This window comes from Uloborus diversus, chromosome 6 (assembly GCF_026930045.1).
Source record: "Uloborus diversus isolate 005 chromosome 6, Udiv.v.3.1, whole genome shotgun sequence".
Lineage (NCBI taxonomy): Eukaryota > Metazoa > Arthropoda > Arachnida > Araneae > Uloboridae > Uloborus > Uloborus diversus.
In genome coordinates, this window is record NC_072736.1 from 46987866 (window position 1) to 47002028 (window position 14163).

General features: G+C 32.5%; 1 protein-coding gene across 1 annotated transcript in view; it reads right to left on the reverse strand.

The window, feature by feature from the left end:
* Positions 1 to 14163, reverse strand: part of LOC129224481 (uncharacterized) — a 95524-nt gene that overhangs the window by 24031 nt on the left and 57330 nt on the right. The window contains exons 2-3 of the mRNA XM_054858932.1: positions 6535 to 6675; positions 4431 to 4645 (exon numbers count right to left, since the gene is read on the reverse strand). Coding sequence (XP_054714907.1) covers positions 4431 to 4645; positions 6535 to 6613 — 294 coding nt within the window. The 5' untranslated portion in view covers positions 6614 to 6675. The remainder of the gene's footprint in view (positions 1 to 4430; positions 4646 to 6534; positions 6676 to 14163) is intronic.

The window sequence follows — 14163 nt, forward strand, 5'->3', positions numbered from 1 at the left end:
ATTTAAATGTGAAACAGGTGTTTGGTTTACTATTAGACAAAATAACTGCGAGAACATGCTGAAAATTGCTAAAACCAAACAGAAGAAATAGTTTATCGGGTGATAAGTTCTTGTGAATAAGAATGTGCTTAGAAAATATTTAAGTAACTAGAATTATTGCCAGCTTTGCAGTGCTTTTAGCAAATGACTAATTTTTGAATCTCATGAATAAATAAGTTCTTAAAACTCAACTGCCCCCTCTCCCAAAAAAAAGGGAAAAGAAGAAAGACGAAACAGAAGAAAAACAAAATAATAAGAAAAAAAATGGGTTTTCGTTAAAAAAAAAAATCTTTCTGAAATCAAATTATTTTGTTTCATCTGAAAAATATTTAATGGAATATAGACTACAAGTATCACCAGAAATTTTATTAATTTATTCGAAACAATGCGTCCAGAAAGCAAGGCGGTTTGAATTTAAATATGTTGCATGGAACTGCTGCTATTGAAAATCGCTGAACATTCAAGGGATGTTAAGCAGTAAGTTACGCCCCTAAGCCAGGGATGATACAACTGGAGCTCCTTCGATTGAAATTGCGAAAATAACTCTCTTGGTTGTTTATTAGAGGGCAGGACACCGACTAAAGGAGAATATGCACACGTGTCGCACGGTTAAATTTATGTGCTCTCTTTGAAAGTATTCAACTGTGCCTTTCAGTCGAAAATGGTTATTTAAAGAAATGTTAATAAAAGTAAATTCCTGATACAGTGAATCTCAAAGGGTGCAGTAAAATAACTTTGGATTTTAGTAAAGCGTACCACAAGGATACCTTTAATCATTTTAATGAACGGGATGTCTTGTTTTTATTTTAAAATGTTTGCAGCGTCAATTTTGGTTTCGATTATGGGAAATTAATAATAGTAAATATTTTTAGAACGAAGTGAAAGCATTATTTATAAAATCAAGACACTTGTGTTTTTGTTAAATTGTTGTAATATTAATTGAGTAAATATACAAAAAATTGCACAAACAAATTTTACAGCCTTTAGCTGTATGTATAGATGAGAAGAGAGTGCATTGAACCAATCTGACAGTATAGAATGCTGACGTTTTTTTTTGGCTGTGTTTAAAGTTGATACCATTGGGAAATATCATGAACTTAAAAAAGCACTCCCCTATTATTGTGCAGTGAGAGTTGTCCACTTGTCGTTATTATACCTCTCGCTAGAGGGCAAAACGTGTTTTGTAATTTTCAAAAGTTTCTGCAAGCAAGTCTTCAAGCACTGAAATCTACTGTCCTACATCACTGAATTTAGCATCTATATAAATCCTTATAAATACCAAATGAATTACAGTTTGCGATATGGCAGTTGCTTCAAAGCCATTAAGAAAATATTTTGTTCATCTGTTTAGTGATTTATTTTCATGAGTGGTAATTCACATTGCATTTCTCTCATCAACATAATACTATATGAATGTATACGTGTATGTGTGTTTGTATGCAGGTATGTATGTCTGCATGTATGTATGTGTGTGCATGATGCTTGTATGAATGTATGAATGTATGCATGTATGTATATGTGTGTATGTGTATGTATATGTGTGTGCATGCATGCGAGTATGAATATGTGCATGTTTGGATGTGTGTATATGTGTGTATGAGTGTATGTCTAAGTGTAGGGGAGACCGGGGATAGTCGGCAAACTTTTTAAACTTTATTTTTTTAAGGTTCTAAATAAAATAGAAAAGTTTTTTTTATTGCTTAGATAACCTGTATGGTATCAGCAATAAAGTCATATTTTTGTTTTGGCAGTACTATGCTTTGTGTATTTTTTACATTATTTTTTGTGAACCTTCGCAGAATTTGCACACTTGCCCGGTATGGGGTAAGTTAGCGAATTGAGAAAAACTCATAATAGATACAGAAAAATTCACATAAAGCCTAAATGATGCTGTAAATAAGCAAGCAAAACTTACCAATGAATGAAAAAAAAGCGAAATCAGTATTATGATGGCTTTAAAATTAAGTATGTTGCGCCATATAAAACGTTAAACTTTAATTTTAGAAGTAAATCCTGAAAAATGCAAACATTATTAAAAATGAACTATTTTATTTGTCTCATTTCTTCTTTTTTATGTTTCTTTTGGGTTTACATTCCTTTTTTCTAGGATTCGAAAACTTTCTTGTATGTTTTGGGAACTTTGTGTGATGATATTTGCGTTTTTCTGCTAAGATTTATTCTTCCAGAAGAGCCTTTTTGACTGGAGTATTAAAGAGTATCGCTGTAGACCTCCTTTGTTTCCATCCTTTTTTGATCTGACCCTCTACAGCTTTAGGATGAGGTCGTATATGATCTGGAGTAATGCTCACAGACGAATGTGGGTTTAGCTGAGACATAACGATATCTTCAGTAAGAAATACTAAATCTTAATTATTGAATGAAGTAACAACTGAATCTGCTCTAGGACAGGTACATCCAATTTTACCACTTTCTACCAACATAGGGTTGCCTGCTGAGATAAACAGATTCACTCATGGATCCAGGAGATTGGGAGTCTGGCCGATCAGTGATAGAACTTGGCATGAAGTCACAGTTCTGAAAAATGTTTGAATTGCAAAGAAACACACCAGTTCCCTTGAAGCCATTCATGATATTTATGGGACTTTCTACTGGGGAAAAAGCAACTGTTACCACCGTTGGTACGTCGGAAATCGTTATTGGCTTTTCCTGGATTATTCCCCATCGAAGAATCACATGCGGGATTAACATACTTTTTCAATGGGTCATTTAGTTTCTTAACAAGAGGCTGCAACTTGTGATTACAATGTGGTGGGAAAGGAAGTAGTGTTATTATTATTTTTAGTAGTTTTAGTAGTGTGTTACCCTTACAAAAAACAATCTCTTTTATTGACGTGGGACTCGTAAATGTCTAGTAAGAGAATAGAATCAGAGGTTTCCTCTTTGAACATCTAATGTTTTTAGATAAATCTTTATAGAAATCCGGAAACATTTCAGCTGCCATCTACCTATTAGAAAATGCGCCATACATGAAGCGTTACATCTGTTGGGGGTGTTAAGTTGTTTGTTTTTCTTTTATATTTTCTCATCTCTGAAAAGAAGAGAACGTATGTTGGAAAGTGTATAAGCATGTCTATAAGAAATGACACGCTGAAGAATAGTGTAACTAATGCAATTATTTCATTAAATTGACAACTTACAAAATTTAAATTTCAATTGTTTGATGTGTGGACTCTAAAAACTTAACTTGGGGCAAGTATTCAAATTCACACACTTACCTCGAAAAAGGTTCGTCTACTAGCCCCGACTGACCGTATTGAAATCAAGCTACACTAGTTTGAAAACGGTTTCATAAGATAATCCAAATAAGACATCATTTGGTGCGTAGAAGCATGGGCTTTACAATATGAATAAGTTTTCGTAATTTACTCTACTATTATATGTTTTGTAAGAAAATAACTAAGGGGGGAGTTAGGGATTACTGAATACTGCAAAAACGCAACTTTCGCTCCTGCAACGAGTTCAGTGTGACAGATTTCACCGAAAACACACTGACAGTAGCGTAATAGCTATATGGTTACGTAAGAGCTCACTCAGAATTGTCAACCTGAAAACGAGAAAATTATGTAACACGCGCACTTACCCCTTCGTACACTAGCCCCGGTCTCCTCTATGTGTGAGCGTATGTATTAGTGTAAATATACGTGTATGCATGTTTGTATGTACATATGTACTAGCCAAAATATTAGACTAAAGAGTTTTTTGTTTTTGTTTTTGTACCCCATTTGTACCAAAATACTATTTATTTTACTGTTAAAGTACATAAAGTACAGTACATACTGTACACTGATTATTACGTTATTTTAGCATAATTTAGTTTTTGCAGGTGGCAGCACTGTCTGCTTTGTTTGTGTTCTTTGCTTATCTACCTACCAGGAACATAACCTCAATCAGCTTAAACAGTTCACTAGTTCTTTTTATTAGTGTGTTCTGTTATATTTAAAGTTAGTTTTAGGTAATTTGTTAGTATGTGTATGTGAGTATATATAATAGTGAGTATGAACAATTTTTTACCTCCTTTTTTAAAAAGTGTTAAGAAATGGTGCAAACCTTGTGAAAACTATGCCAAGAAGACTTAAAATGTTCATCAAGAACAAGAGAATGCATACTAAATATTAAATAAATATTTCACTGTTCGTTAATGTGTCTATAGTTATGTAATCAATAAAGAATTTGCTTTTAAAATACTCTTAGCCTAATAATTTGACCAGCACTGTATATATGTAAAAAGGCATGTGCCAGTGTAAGAGAAAATGAAACCCATTGTAATTTGATGCCTTTTATTAAACGCTTTAAGTAATATCTGAGCCCTATCAACAGAAAGGAACAAGCACAACAACATTACAAGAAAATGAATGAGACATTATACTTACATCTACGTCAATTCCTACTTGTGGGAATATCTTTAGAGGCGGATTGGAGGCTGGCACATATCGGTAGAATTCTCCCATGTTCTTGTACCACTTCACTGCGTAAAGCGTCTCATTTCCTAGCTCGTATCCGCAGCGCAGCTTCACGTCGTCTCCTGTGACTATTGACGTTGGAATATGAAGCATATTGATCCTCAGAGGAATGTGAGCGCGGTAGCCTGGAAATTGAAGCCAATGTGCGAAACAATTAGCAAGTCAGATCACAACATATTACGATGAGAATGTATAAAACAAAGGCGGTAAGAATGATAAAAGGGTATTTGCACTGCGTTCTGTTGCTAAGTTGAAATTAATAATTGAAATTCGGTTCACAAAGACTATGACAGCGAAATAATTAGTAATTTCATGATAGAACGAGTCTTGATGAATTTAAGTCGTTTACTTAAGACATTATTAAACTATAGTTGTAGAGAAGCTAACCTGGATGTGTACGATACGTCTAGGTTAGTAAGGATCTGCCACTGATAATAGTTTCTCAGGAAGTCGTTAATAGTACTTTTAAAACAGTTAACAGTACAGAAAACGGATTTTTATCTTTCCTGGATAGAAAATTAGCATACTAGTTGACAGCAAAAGGCTATTGCTAACGAGAGTAGTTACATCGTCCGTTAAAAATAAAAACTTTTAAAAAATTATTTCTTTGAAAATTAAACGAAATTACTTTTGAGGACCCTAATACATTGCAAATGGTGTGATAAGTTCTTTGTTGCTTCCACAATTCTGCAAGGTTTGTTTTGCCCCCCCCCCCCCAACTATAGTTAAAGGGAAGTGTGGATGAAAACTTCCCATTGCACGGGGCGCCTCGCATCATATCTACTGGTTTAATTTTTTCGTCAGATGGACTGTTGAAATACGATACGAATTTCTCGCTTATACAAACATGCTTTTCATTAAAATGCTGATGGCACCATCCACTAAGAATAAGTGACAAAGTAGTAAAATACAAAATGATTATCCCTCAGTTAATTAGTTCTTTTTTACAGACATTGCATACAATTTCAATAAATTTACATGTTGATTTTTTTAACCTACTTTCTGTTGAAGTAAATCTTTACTAATAATAAAGATGAAAGTCTCTCTGTCCGGATCTCTGTCTGTCTGTCAGGATCTCTGTGACGCGAATAGCGCCTGGACCATTTGCCGATTTTCATGAAATTTGGCACAAAGTAAGTTTGTAGCATGGAGGTATGCACTTCGTAGCGATTTTTCGAAAATTCGATGTGGTTCTTTTTCTATTCCAATTTTAAGAACAAAATTATCATAAAATAGACAAATAAATAACGAAATTATCATAACCTGGAACCGAAACATGGGTACAAGCCAATAGGCGAGAAAATTCCCCGTACATTACTTGTAAATATACAGGTGAACCAAAAGACCTTTTAATTTTTCTATTACGGGCAAAACCGTGCGGGTACCACTAGTTAATAACTAAGTTTACAGTTCCATGTTTTATTAATAAATAAGTTTACGGTTTCATGTTTTATTGTATGGAATATTATCACCGATATTAGCATTGGCGACAAACTGCAATAAAAATCGCCAAATGTATTTTTGTTTTAACGTGTAGAGAATTTCTCTCATCACATAAAATCGAGGAACTTCGATTTGGCGGCAAAAGGGAAAATAATTCATCTCCGTTTTTTGAATCAGCGGAACAAGATTTAAAATGACGGAAGCCTTTGGAAATGATTTTTATTTTTCGCGCTTTAAATCTGCTTTTGCCAATAGCGAAGTTTAGTATAAGCCAAAATAAGTCAAATTAAGAGCCAAAAACTCTTTAGAAAAACCTGGAAATCAATTTCGTGATGTTTCAACACATTAGTTTTTATTATTACCCTGACGTATGATCTCCTGTTTAGTATTTGTTTATCTGCTTTCAAACATGTAAGAATTTAATGTTTTCTTTTTTAATCTATTTTTTTACTCAAAAAACCGTACGACGTGCATTTTCAAACGCTCAACTACGAAATTTATTCTCGAGAGTTTTGTACACTTCTAAGGAATTCAGCATTCAATCTACATCCTTTAAGACAAATGTACTTACAAATAGCTGGAACTGATGTAACGAATAGGAAGAGGAGCTGCTCAACAATGCACGCTGCAAGCGGCGGATCTCTGATCATTTCTCATTCAAGTCGATGATTGCGAAATCGTTCCTTCTTCACTTCAGTTCATATGAACTTATCTAAGAAAGTAAATAGAAATGTTCCAAGTTGTGTAATAAGCGTTGGTACAGGCAGTGAATTACACAAAAAAGAAATAATACGATTGGATAGCATATATTATCAATGGTGTCAAAAATAAAGAAATAAATGAGTAGCAATAACAAACAAGAATAAGTATTTAATGATATATTAAGAACTTACACAAATACGTTCTAAACATATAGTAATGTTTTTTTTCCAAAGAATGATTTTCGCATTGTGACACATACGTTGCTTTAAATTCCAACAGCACAAGATAGAATTTGCAATTCCAGACTTTGAATACGCTACCTTGCGGTGATTTAAGAAACTTTTCAGTAACAATTTAAGCACATAATTATTTTAAACAAATTTATTTTTAATAAAGTTGACGCCTTCATTTTTTTTAAATTACACACTAAAAATGACGTAAAACAAACAAAAGTAAAGATCGAAAGTATCCGATCCAAAATAAATTTCATATTGATCATCGTAATACTTGATGCAGATTCTATCGTCTTTCGCATCTCATATTGCATTAAATTTTAATGGAAGTTTTATTTAAATCTTTGTTTTTGAGTTGATTATAGTGAACAATTTACTATGAATGAGCGCCTAGTTCACCTGCATTTATTTAGTTCTTTTTTTTTTTTTTCATTTATAGCCTATTTTCATTGAAACTTTTCTCTTGCTTATTTTATCACAGTCTGTTTATAAACCACTTTATTGGTCAATTAACGTTTTTGTATTTATTTTAATTCGATTCCCGTAGAAATGTTGTTAATAAGTGTGCAGTACTGTTTCGTTACAGGCTTTCGTTTGAACATTTCAACGCAATTTGTGTGTTAATGCATCGTTTATCCGTCAACCGGTATTGAGATGTCTTCGAATATATTTTGCATTCTGTACGTATTTTTATTGAATATTGCTGTATGTTCCTTCCTTCAAATGTTTTATTAAAATTCGCTAAAAAATGGGAAGGAATGGTTGGTTTCTTTCTGTCAAAAGTGCATCTTTGGTCGCTGAAATTGATAGACTAAGCAATAGAAAAAAGAATACATGGAGGAGGAAAAAACTTTCCTTTTCCCAACATTTATCTTCTATTTAATTTTTTTTAACTGTCCGGTTTTAGAAATAAGGCGTGATCTTTATGACGTCACCACTGATGCACTTCGGCGCGCTACTCCATGTGCTGGGCTAACTGTTTACGATTTTCTGTCACGCGTTGCCAGATTATGTTAATTTTCAGTGCGCTAATGGCATCAGTGAATGGCATTTCATCATTGGTATGTCATGTGTAGGAGTGTAAAGAAATGAATTTCAATCTGCGCACCAATTAAAATAATTGTAAACAAGAAGTTCTGTCTAGAACTAAACGAGCCTACTTTCCCATATACCCATACTACTTTCTAGTACCTGAACAATATTCTCAAAACCAGCTAAAATCGCAAATTGTTTCAAAAATATTTTTTAAATATTTTAAACTGATTTCTAGGAATAAAATATTCCTCACTTATCTTTAAAAAAAACAGCACCTTTTAAACAAAGCAGCTAATACACTTTTTTCCATTAAAAAAAATTCTTTAACAGCTTTCGAAACGAAAAAATAATAATTAAAATTAATAAGCTTAATAAAATAAATACATCATATTAAAAAAAAAATCGTTTCTTTTTTCCCCTGCTGCCAAAAATAATTTTTAAATGAATTAATGCAATTACCAAAATAAAAAAAAAACAATAAAATGTCAACTTAAAGAAATAATTTTCATTGTCAAAAAAAAAAAAAAAAAAAAAAAAAAATCGTCTGCTCATATCTTTATGTAGAAGCATAAATGATTTCGAGTTTATCCGCCGAAAACTGAATACCTAAATTAAAACTTTAGCGTGAAAATAAAAACAAGTCATATCAACAATAATTATTTCACAGTCAAAACCATAGCTGCGGAGTCGGAGTCGGAGTCAATCTCATTTTGGGGTAAAGGGAGTCGGAGTCCGATTAATTATCGGGCACAGGAGTCGAGTCGGAGTCAGTTGCCCCTAAATTGTCGGAGTCTGGAGTTTGTTGTCAAGAGATGTTTCCAACAAAATTTGTTTGAAGTAAATCCGCCTTCAAGTACGGAATCTACATTGACTTTCAGCTTCCCCGTAGGCGCTAATGTTAAGGGATTTGAACTGTTCAAAATTGAACGGAAAATTGTTCAAATCAAAACGATATTTTGTATATACAAGTTTTTCATCAAAAGTTTTTTCCTACAAAGTTTGCTTGAAGCAAATTCGCCTCACAGTTCGGAATTGCCTTGAATTTCCCCGTAGGCGCTAATGTTAAGTCTTTTTGAATTGTTCAAAATTGAACAAAAAATAGTTCAAATCAAAAAGTGAAATATGGGAATGAGGTGTACTCGCCGAGATCTTTCGAACAAAAAAAAGTTTGTTCAAATCGGACTATTCATTCAAAAGTTATTAGGGGGGACAGACAGACAGACCGACAGACAGACAGACAGACAGACAGACCGACAGACAGACAGACCGACAGACATTTTTCCCCATCTCAATACCCTACTTTCCAATTTTTAATTTTTCAATCTTTATTTAATTATTTTACTTGTTTTTGATTTTTTTTGTTTTTCGCGATATTTTTCAGATGCATTAACCCTTCTTTCATGCTTTTTTCTTCTTTTTCTGACTTTTACTGGGAAAGTAGGCTAAAAACAACTAAACTTTTAACTAAACGAATTTAAAAAATGGTTAAATTCCATGTTTTTAAGCATGCTCTTTCAGAAAAAAAAAAAAAAAAAACTTTTAAAAATTCGGAAACAAACTCATTGTGCTGTTTTTCTTGCAGTAACGTTGGTAAAAGATATAAACACCATATAATTTTCATGAGAGGCAAAAGAAAAATCTCCCAAAGATATTCAGCTACCTTACGAAAACTGAAATACATTACGAAAAGCTCGCGTTCGAAGAACTTATTCTTAAAAATAAATAAATTAATTAATTAATAATAAACCTACAACGTCATAGCTAAATTTTTGCTGGTGAGTGGAAACAAATGTGAAACAAAAATCATACAGCGTAGGTGGTTATACAGTAAACCAAGTTATTCGTCTTATGGTGTAACGCGTGAAGAAGGAAATATTTTTTTTAATGTGCAATGCAGTGACTTTCAGCGTATTTTAACTCACTTAGAGAAGTCCAAGAAGTAGACAATAATGTGTCAAATTATATTGGCTGTAGCTTGTAATCTATCTTTTAAAAGTAGAAGTCCGTAAAGTAATCAATTTACAAACTGCAGGTATGGTCTATAACATTATGGTCATTCATAAAGCATGAGTAATTGTTTGAAAAAGATACAGATAAAACAATGTTTCGGATCATATATCGCATTTGAAGTCAGATATCCATTCTTCAATACTCTTTTTAAACATTTTTATCCGGTGTAAAAGAAATTCTGTCAGATCAGAAGATTTATAAATCTCTTAAACATTGCATTTAACTATTTATTTAACTTAAGAGCTATCATAAAACATTTTGCCATCGTTATACGCATTTGACTTTTAATGAATCGTTGCATTATTATCTTTGAAAAATGATGAAATAATATTTAATGTCCTTTGACATTAAAACAGCGAAAGCTATTTATTTGCCTTAATAGCTTTTAGAGACATTCGTAAATAATTTTAAACTTCTACTTGATGGATTGCAATAAAATGTTTCTTCTATCAAGAGCCTTAGAATCTGCTTGAAATAATGAAATGCTGTATATGCATTCTTGTCTTCAGAAAAAGATTATTGTTATATTTAGTTCGAAATTATCTGGAAAGGTCTGATGTTGCTTTTCGAAGGATTAACTTCGCCTTCTTTAGTTTATTTTGCTATTCTAATATAGCTGAATATACGAGTCATCCCCAGCTCTGAGGGTCATACCTTGTAAAACATTTCAAAACTAAAAATAATAATAACAATTAATTGTTATAAATTACCTTAAATATTCTTGAATTGATTTATATGTTTAGTCAAAGTTTACATGTAAGCATACAGACATTTCGTATTAAGAACAATTTCTATCGATTTTTAACGGTTATTTTTTTTTTAAATTGGATATGCCATACACATTAAAATTCTTTATGATTAAAGGATGTCTTATAAAATATCTTTGAAATACATAAAAAGAAGGCATATTTATGATCAATAAATACAATTCAATTGTGAAAAGTACCTTAAAGATGGAGCGAAGGGTAAATGCCTTGTGGGCACCAGAAATAGTTTTAGGGTAAGAGATGACGGGGGGCAGGGGGGATATAAAAATGTATCTTAAACGAAAACTAGTTTGTCAGTGTAATGTTTCTATACATAACCATAAATTTGCTTTGAACAAATGCATTTCATAAGAGGTTGGTGTAGTTAACTGGAAATTAAATGCATTTTGCATATCAAACATGGTAATGTTGTTGTTATATACGTCAAACATGTTTTAACAGACAAACAGTTTCTACAGACAACTGATACATTTAAGCAGGTAAAAATCTATGAAATACAAAAACTATCTGCGAGATTTTTTAACAGGGAGGCAAAAGTCATTTTGTCCATTTTTGAAATCGGGATTTAAGCACCATCTTCCATCATTATAACTACTGTATACACAAGTAAAAAGCACAAAAATTTTGGTACACAAATTTGCATCTTATATAATCATAAAAGACTCTCCTGTCGTACAAATCATCGCAAAAAAATTATAAACAGTCTCCTATCTAAATTTGTTTCTGCGACTTGGTGCTTTTTACGTCCCAGCACACGTATCTCAAAAGCATATTATTCTTTTGCTGGAAACGTTATTCGTCCTTTATGTATTGACAGCGAATTCGTCAATGAAAGTTAATGGTGAAAGTCATGACTACTGATCAATTGAATTTTAAAATTTTATCCATCAAAGTTAGGCATCCTGTCATGCATTTGAAATAAAGGCATGCAGTATTTACAATGATAACCTACATCTAGGAATGAAAACATACGAAATGCAATCATATATAGCATGGGTATATTTTATCCCGGATTGTAAGGAAAAGTATATTTTAGTATGCACTAGTATCTTTAGAGAAATCTGATGCTGTACAAACATGCACATAAATATAAAATACGTTTTCCAAGCACATCCAATCACATCCACAATAAAATACGATCATATTAACAAGCAATCGCTTGTATAATAAATAAATAAATATCTTCGTGCCAAGAGATAACAGGAAATATCCTTTTGGATGTAAAGTCATATATATATATATATATATACATATATATATATATATATATATATATATATATATATATATAGAGAGAGAGAGAGAGAGAGAGAGAGAGAGAGAGAGAGAGAGAGAGAGAGAGAGAGAGAGAGAGAGAGAGAGAGAGAGAGAGAGAGAGAGAGAGAGAGAGAGAGAGAGAGAGAGAGAGCTAGGAAAGTGCTTTATCTGGTATATATCGACTCAAGCTCAACATTCACAACTAAGAAATGTCCAGTGAATCACAGGTAAAAGTCGACAATTCTTTTAAATGGTATTCCATGTCAAGCAGTCATAAATTATTGGCATGGAAGAAGTGAGATTTATAAAAAAACAACTTTGAGTTTGTGGTTCAGCTAAAACTTTTATGAAATGCAACATAGTTTAAAAGCCATATAAAGTTCTTACTAGATCTTTCGCGAAAACCACAAAACTTTGATGGCGCCAGAATAGCTTTTAAGGCAAACTTATCTCATATTTCATGTTTTCACATAAGAGAAAGGCTCATAAATCATCAGGAAAGTCATTAACGTTCTGAAGAATTACTTCTAGAATCGTTTAATAAAGAAACTTGTTAAATGCAACAACCGAGCACATCATTTTTCACAGCATTCTCAGCATGACGACGTCTAACGAAAATGATAATTTTCAGCAGGAATTGTTCTTCCACAACCTTGCTTTCTATACATCTCGTCTCTGCTTGAGAGTATAAATATATAGGCAGTAATTTTTATTTAGTCTTTGAAACATTAGTATTTTAGAAATGACACTGAACAAAAGGTTCCACTTGTCCGAACTTTTGACCCAAAATTGCTCAGTTAGGTTTCGTGTTTCAACAGAGGTAATTTTGCCTTTTAGTAAGAGAAGCACTGTGTATTTATTTATCCGTTTTTTAAGAGGTTATTGGCTTAGTAATTTTTCAAAACACTTTAAATGTTTTTTAGAAAATTCATGAAAAGTTATGCGAATCTAAACATAAGTAAGATGCTATAAATTGGTGCTAAAAAGTAACAGCTCGTTCCTTTGAGAATAAAGTAATTATAAAATGTTTCTTGCACAAGTTGTTGCAAACTGAGTTTTAGAAATGCGCTTTTATTTTTTTTCTTTGGCTTCAACAAGCTTAAAAGTACGATGACTAATATAAGAAAAATAACGCTAAGAAACAAAAAAATATATATATTGATTTCGACCAATCACTAATTTTTCGTTTAAAAAAGTCTAAATACAATTTTAAAAAATTTAATTTTAGAAATGAGCCAAAAATAATAGAGAAAAAAGAATAAAAAAAGAACGTTTTGGGGAAGTAGCAAAATGCAGTGACTTATCACGACTAAACTTACCAAAGATTTGGATTACCAAGTTGCAGAGCGGCTTCAAACGAGTTTCGAGCGCCCCGGAATAAAAGAAGTTAGACAATAGATTGCACCATCCTTTGTGTCTCTAAAGGGGTTTTCCGTTCCTCTTTCCTTTTTACAGAGGAGGAAATAGGGTTAAAAGGCTCAACGAAATGGCGTGAGAAGGGGGCGAAAAATTTTAGATAGTTTTTTTTTTTTTTGCTTCTTAGGAATTACATTTTCTGACGCCCCCGGGCTCTAGAATAAAAGTGACAGTAGATAAGATTATCCGAATCATTCCTAACTCCTGAGAGAAATAATGAAGGGTATGAGAAATTTTCGGAAACATTTCTCAAGTTGCTTCAAGACAATAAACTACGGTTTTTCCGGAAAATTTATATTTGATTTCGAAAAAACATTCTTCGCCACATCAGGGTTATGTTTTAAAACTCTTTGACATACGAATGAAAAATAACATTGGATAAATACGCAAAATCAAGGGAAAAAATGATTTTTCGTCATATCAAGGTTTTCGAGATATCGAGTGTATACTGTATATATATATATATAATTAGTAAAGGGGAGATTGGAGATAAAACGAATCATTTTTAGATACGACAGTTCCGTTTGGTGAGCACGTATTCGTGCTTTGATTTAGAGACATTTCTGGCGTCTGAGTGATTAAATGCTAATTGCATTTGTCGAATTTCAATTCGGTGCACTTAGGTTTCAGTTCAGCGGCCAATGTCTGCCTGTCACGCAGTTGTTCTAATTTCGAATCTCTCCTGCCAATCTTACTGGATTTCAACTCGATATATTTCATTTTCTTTCAGTAGATCTACGGTTGTACCATAAGACTTACGTAAATGTAGCTCAAATTCAT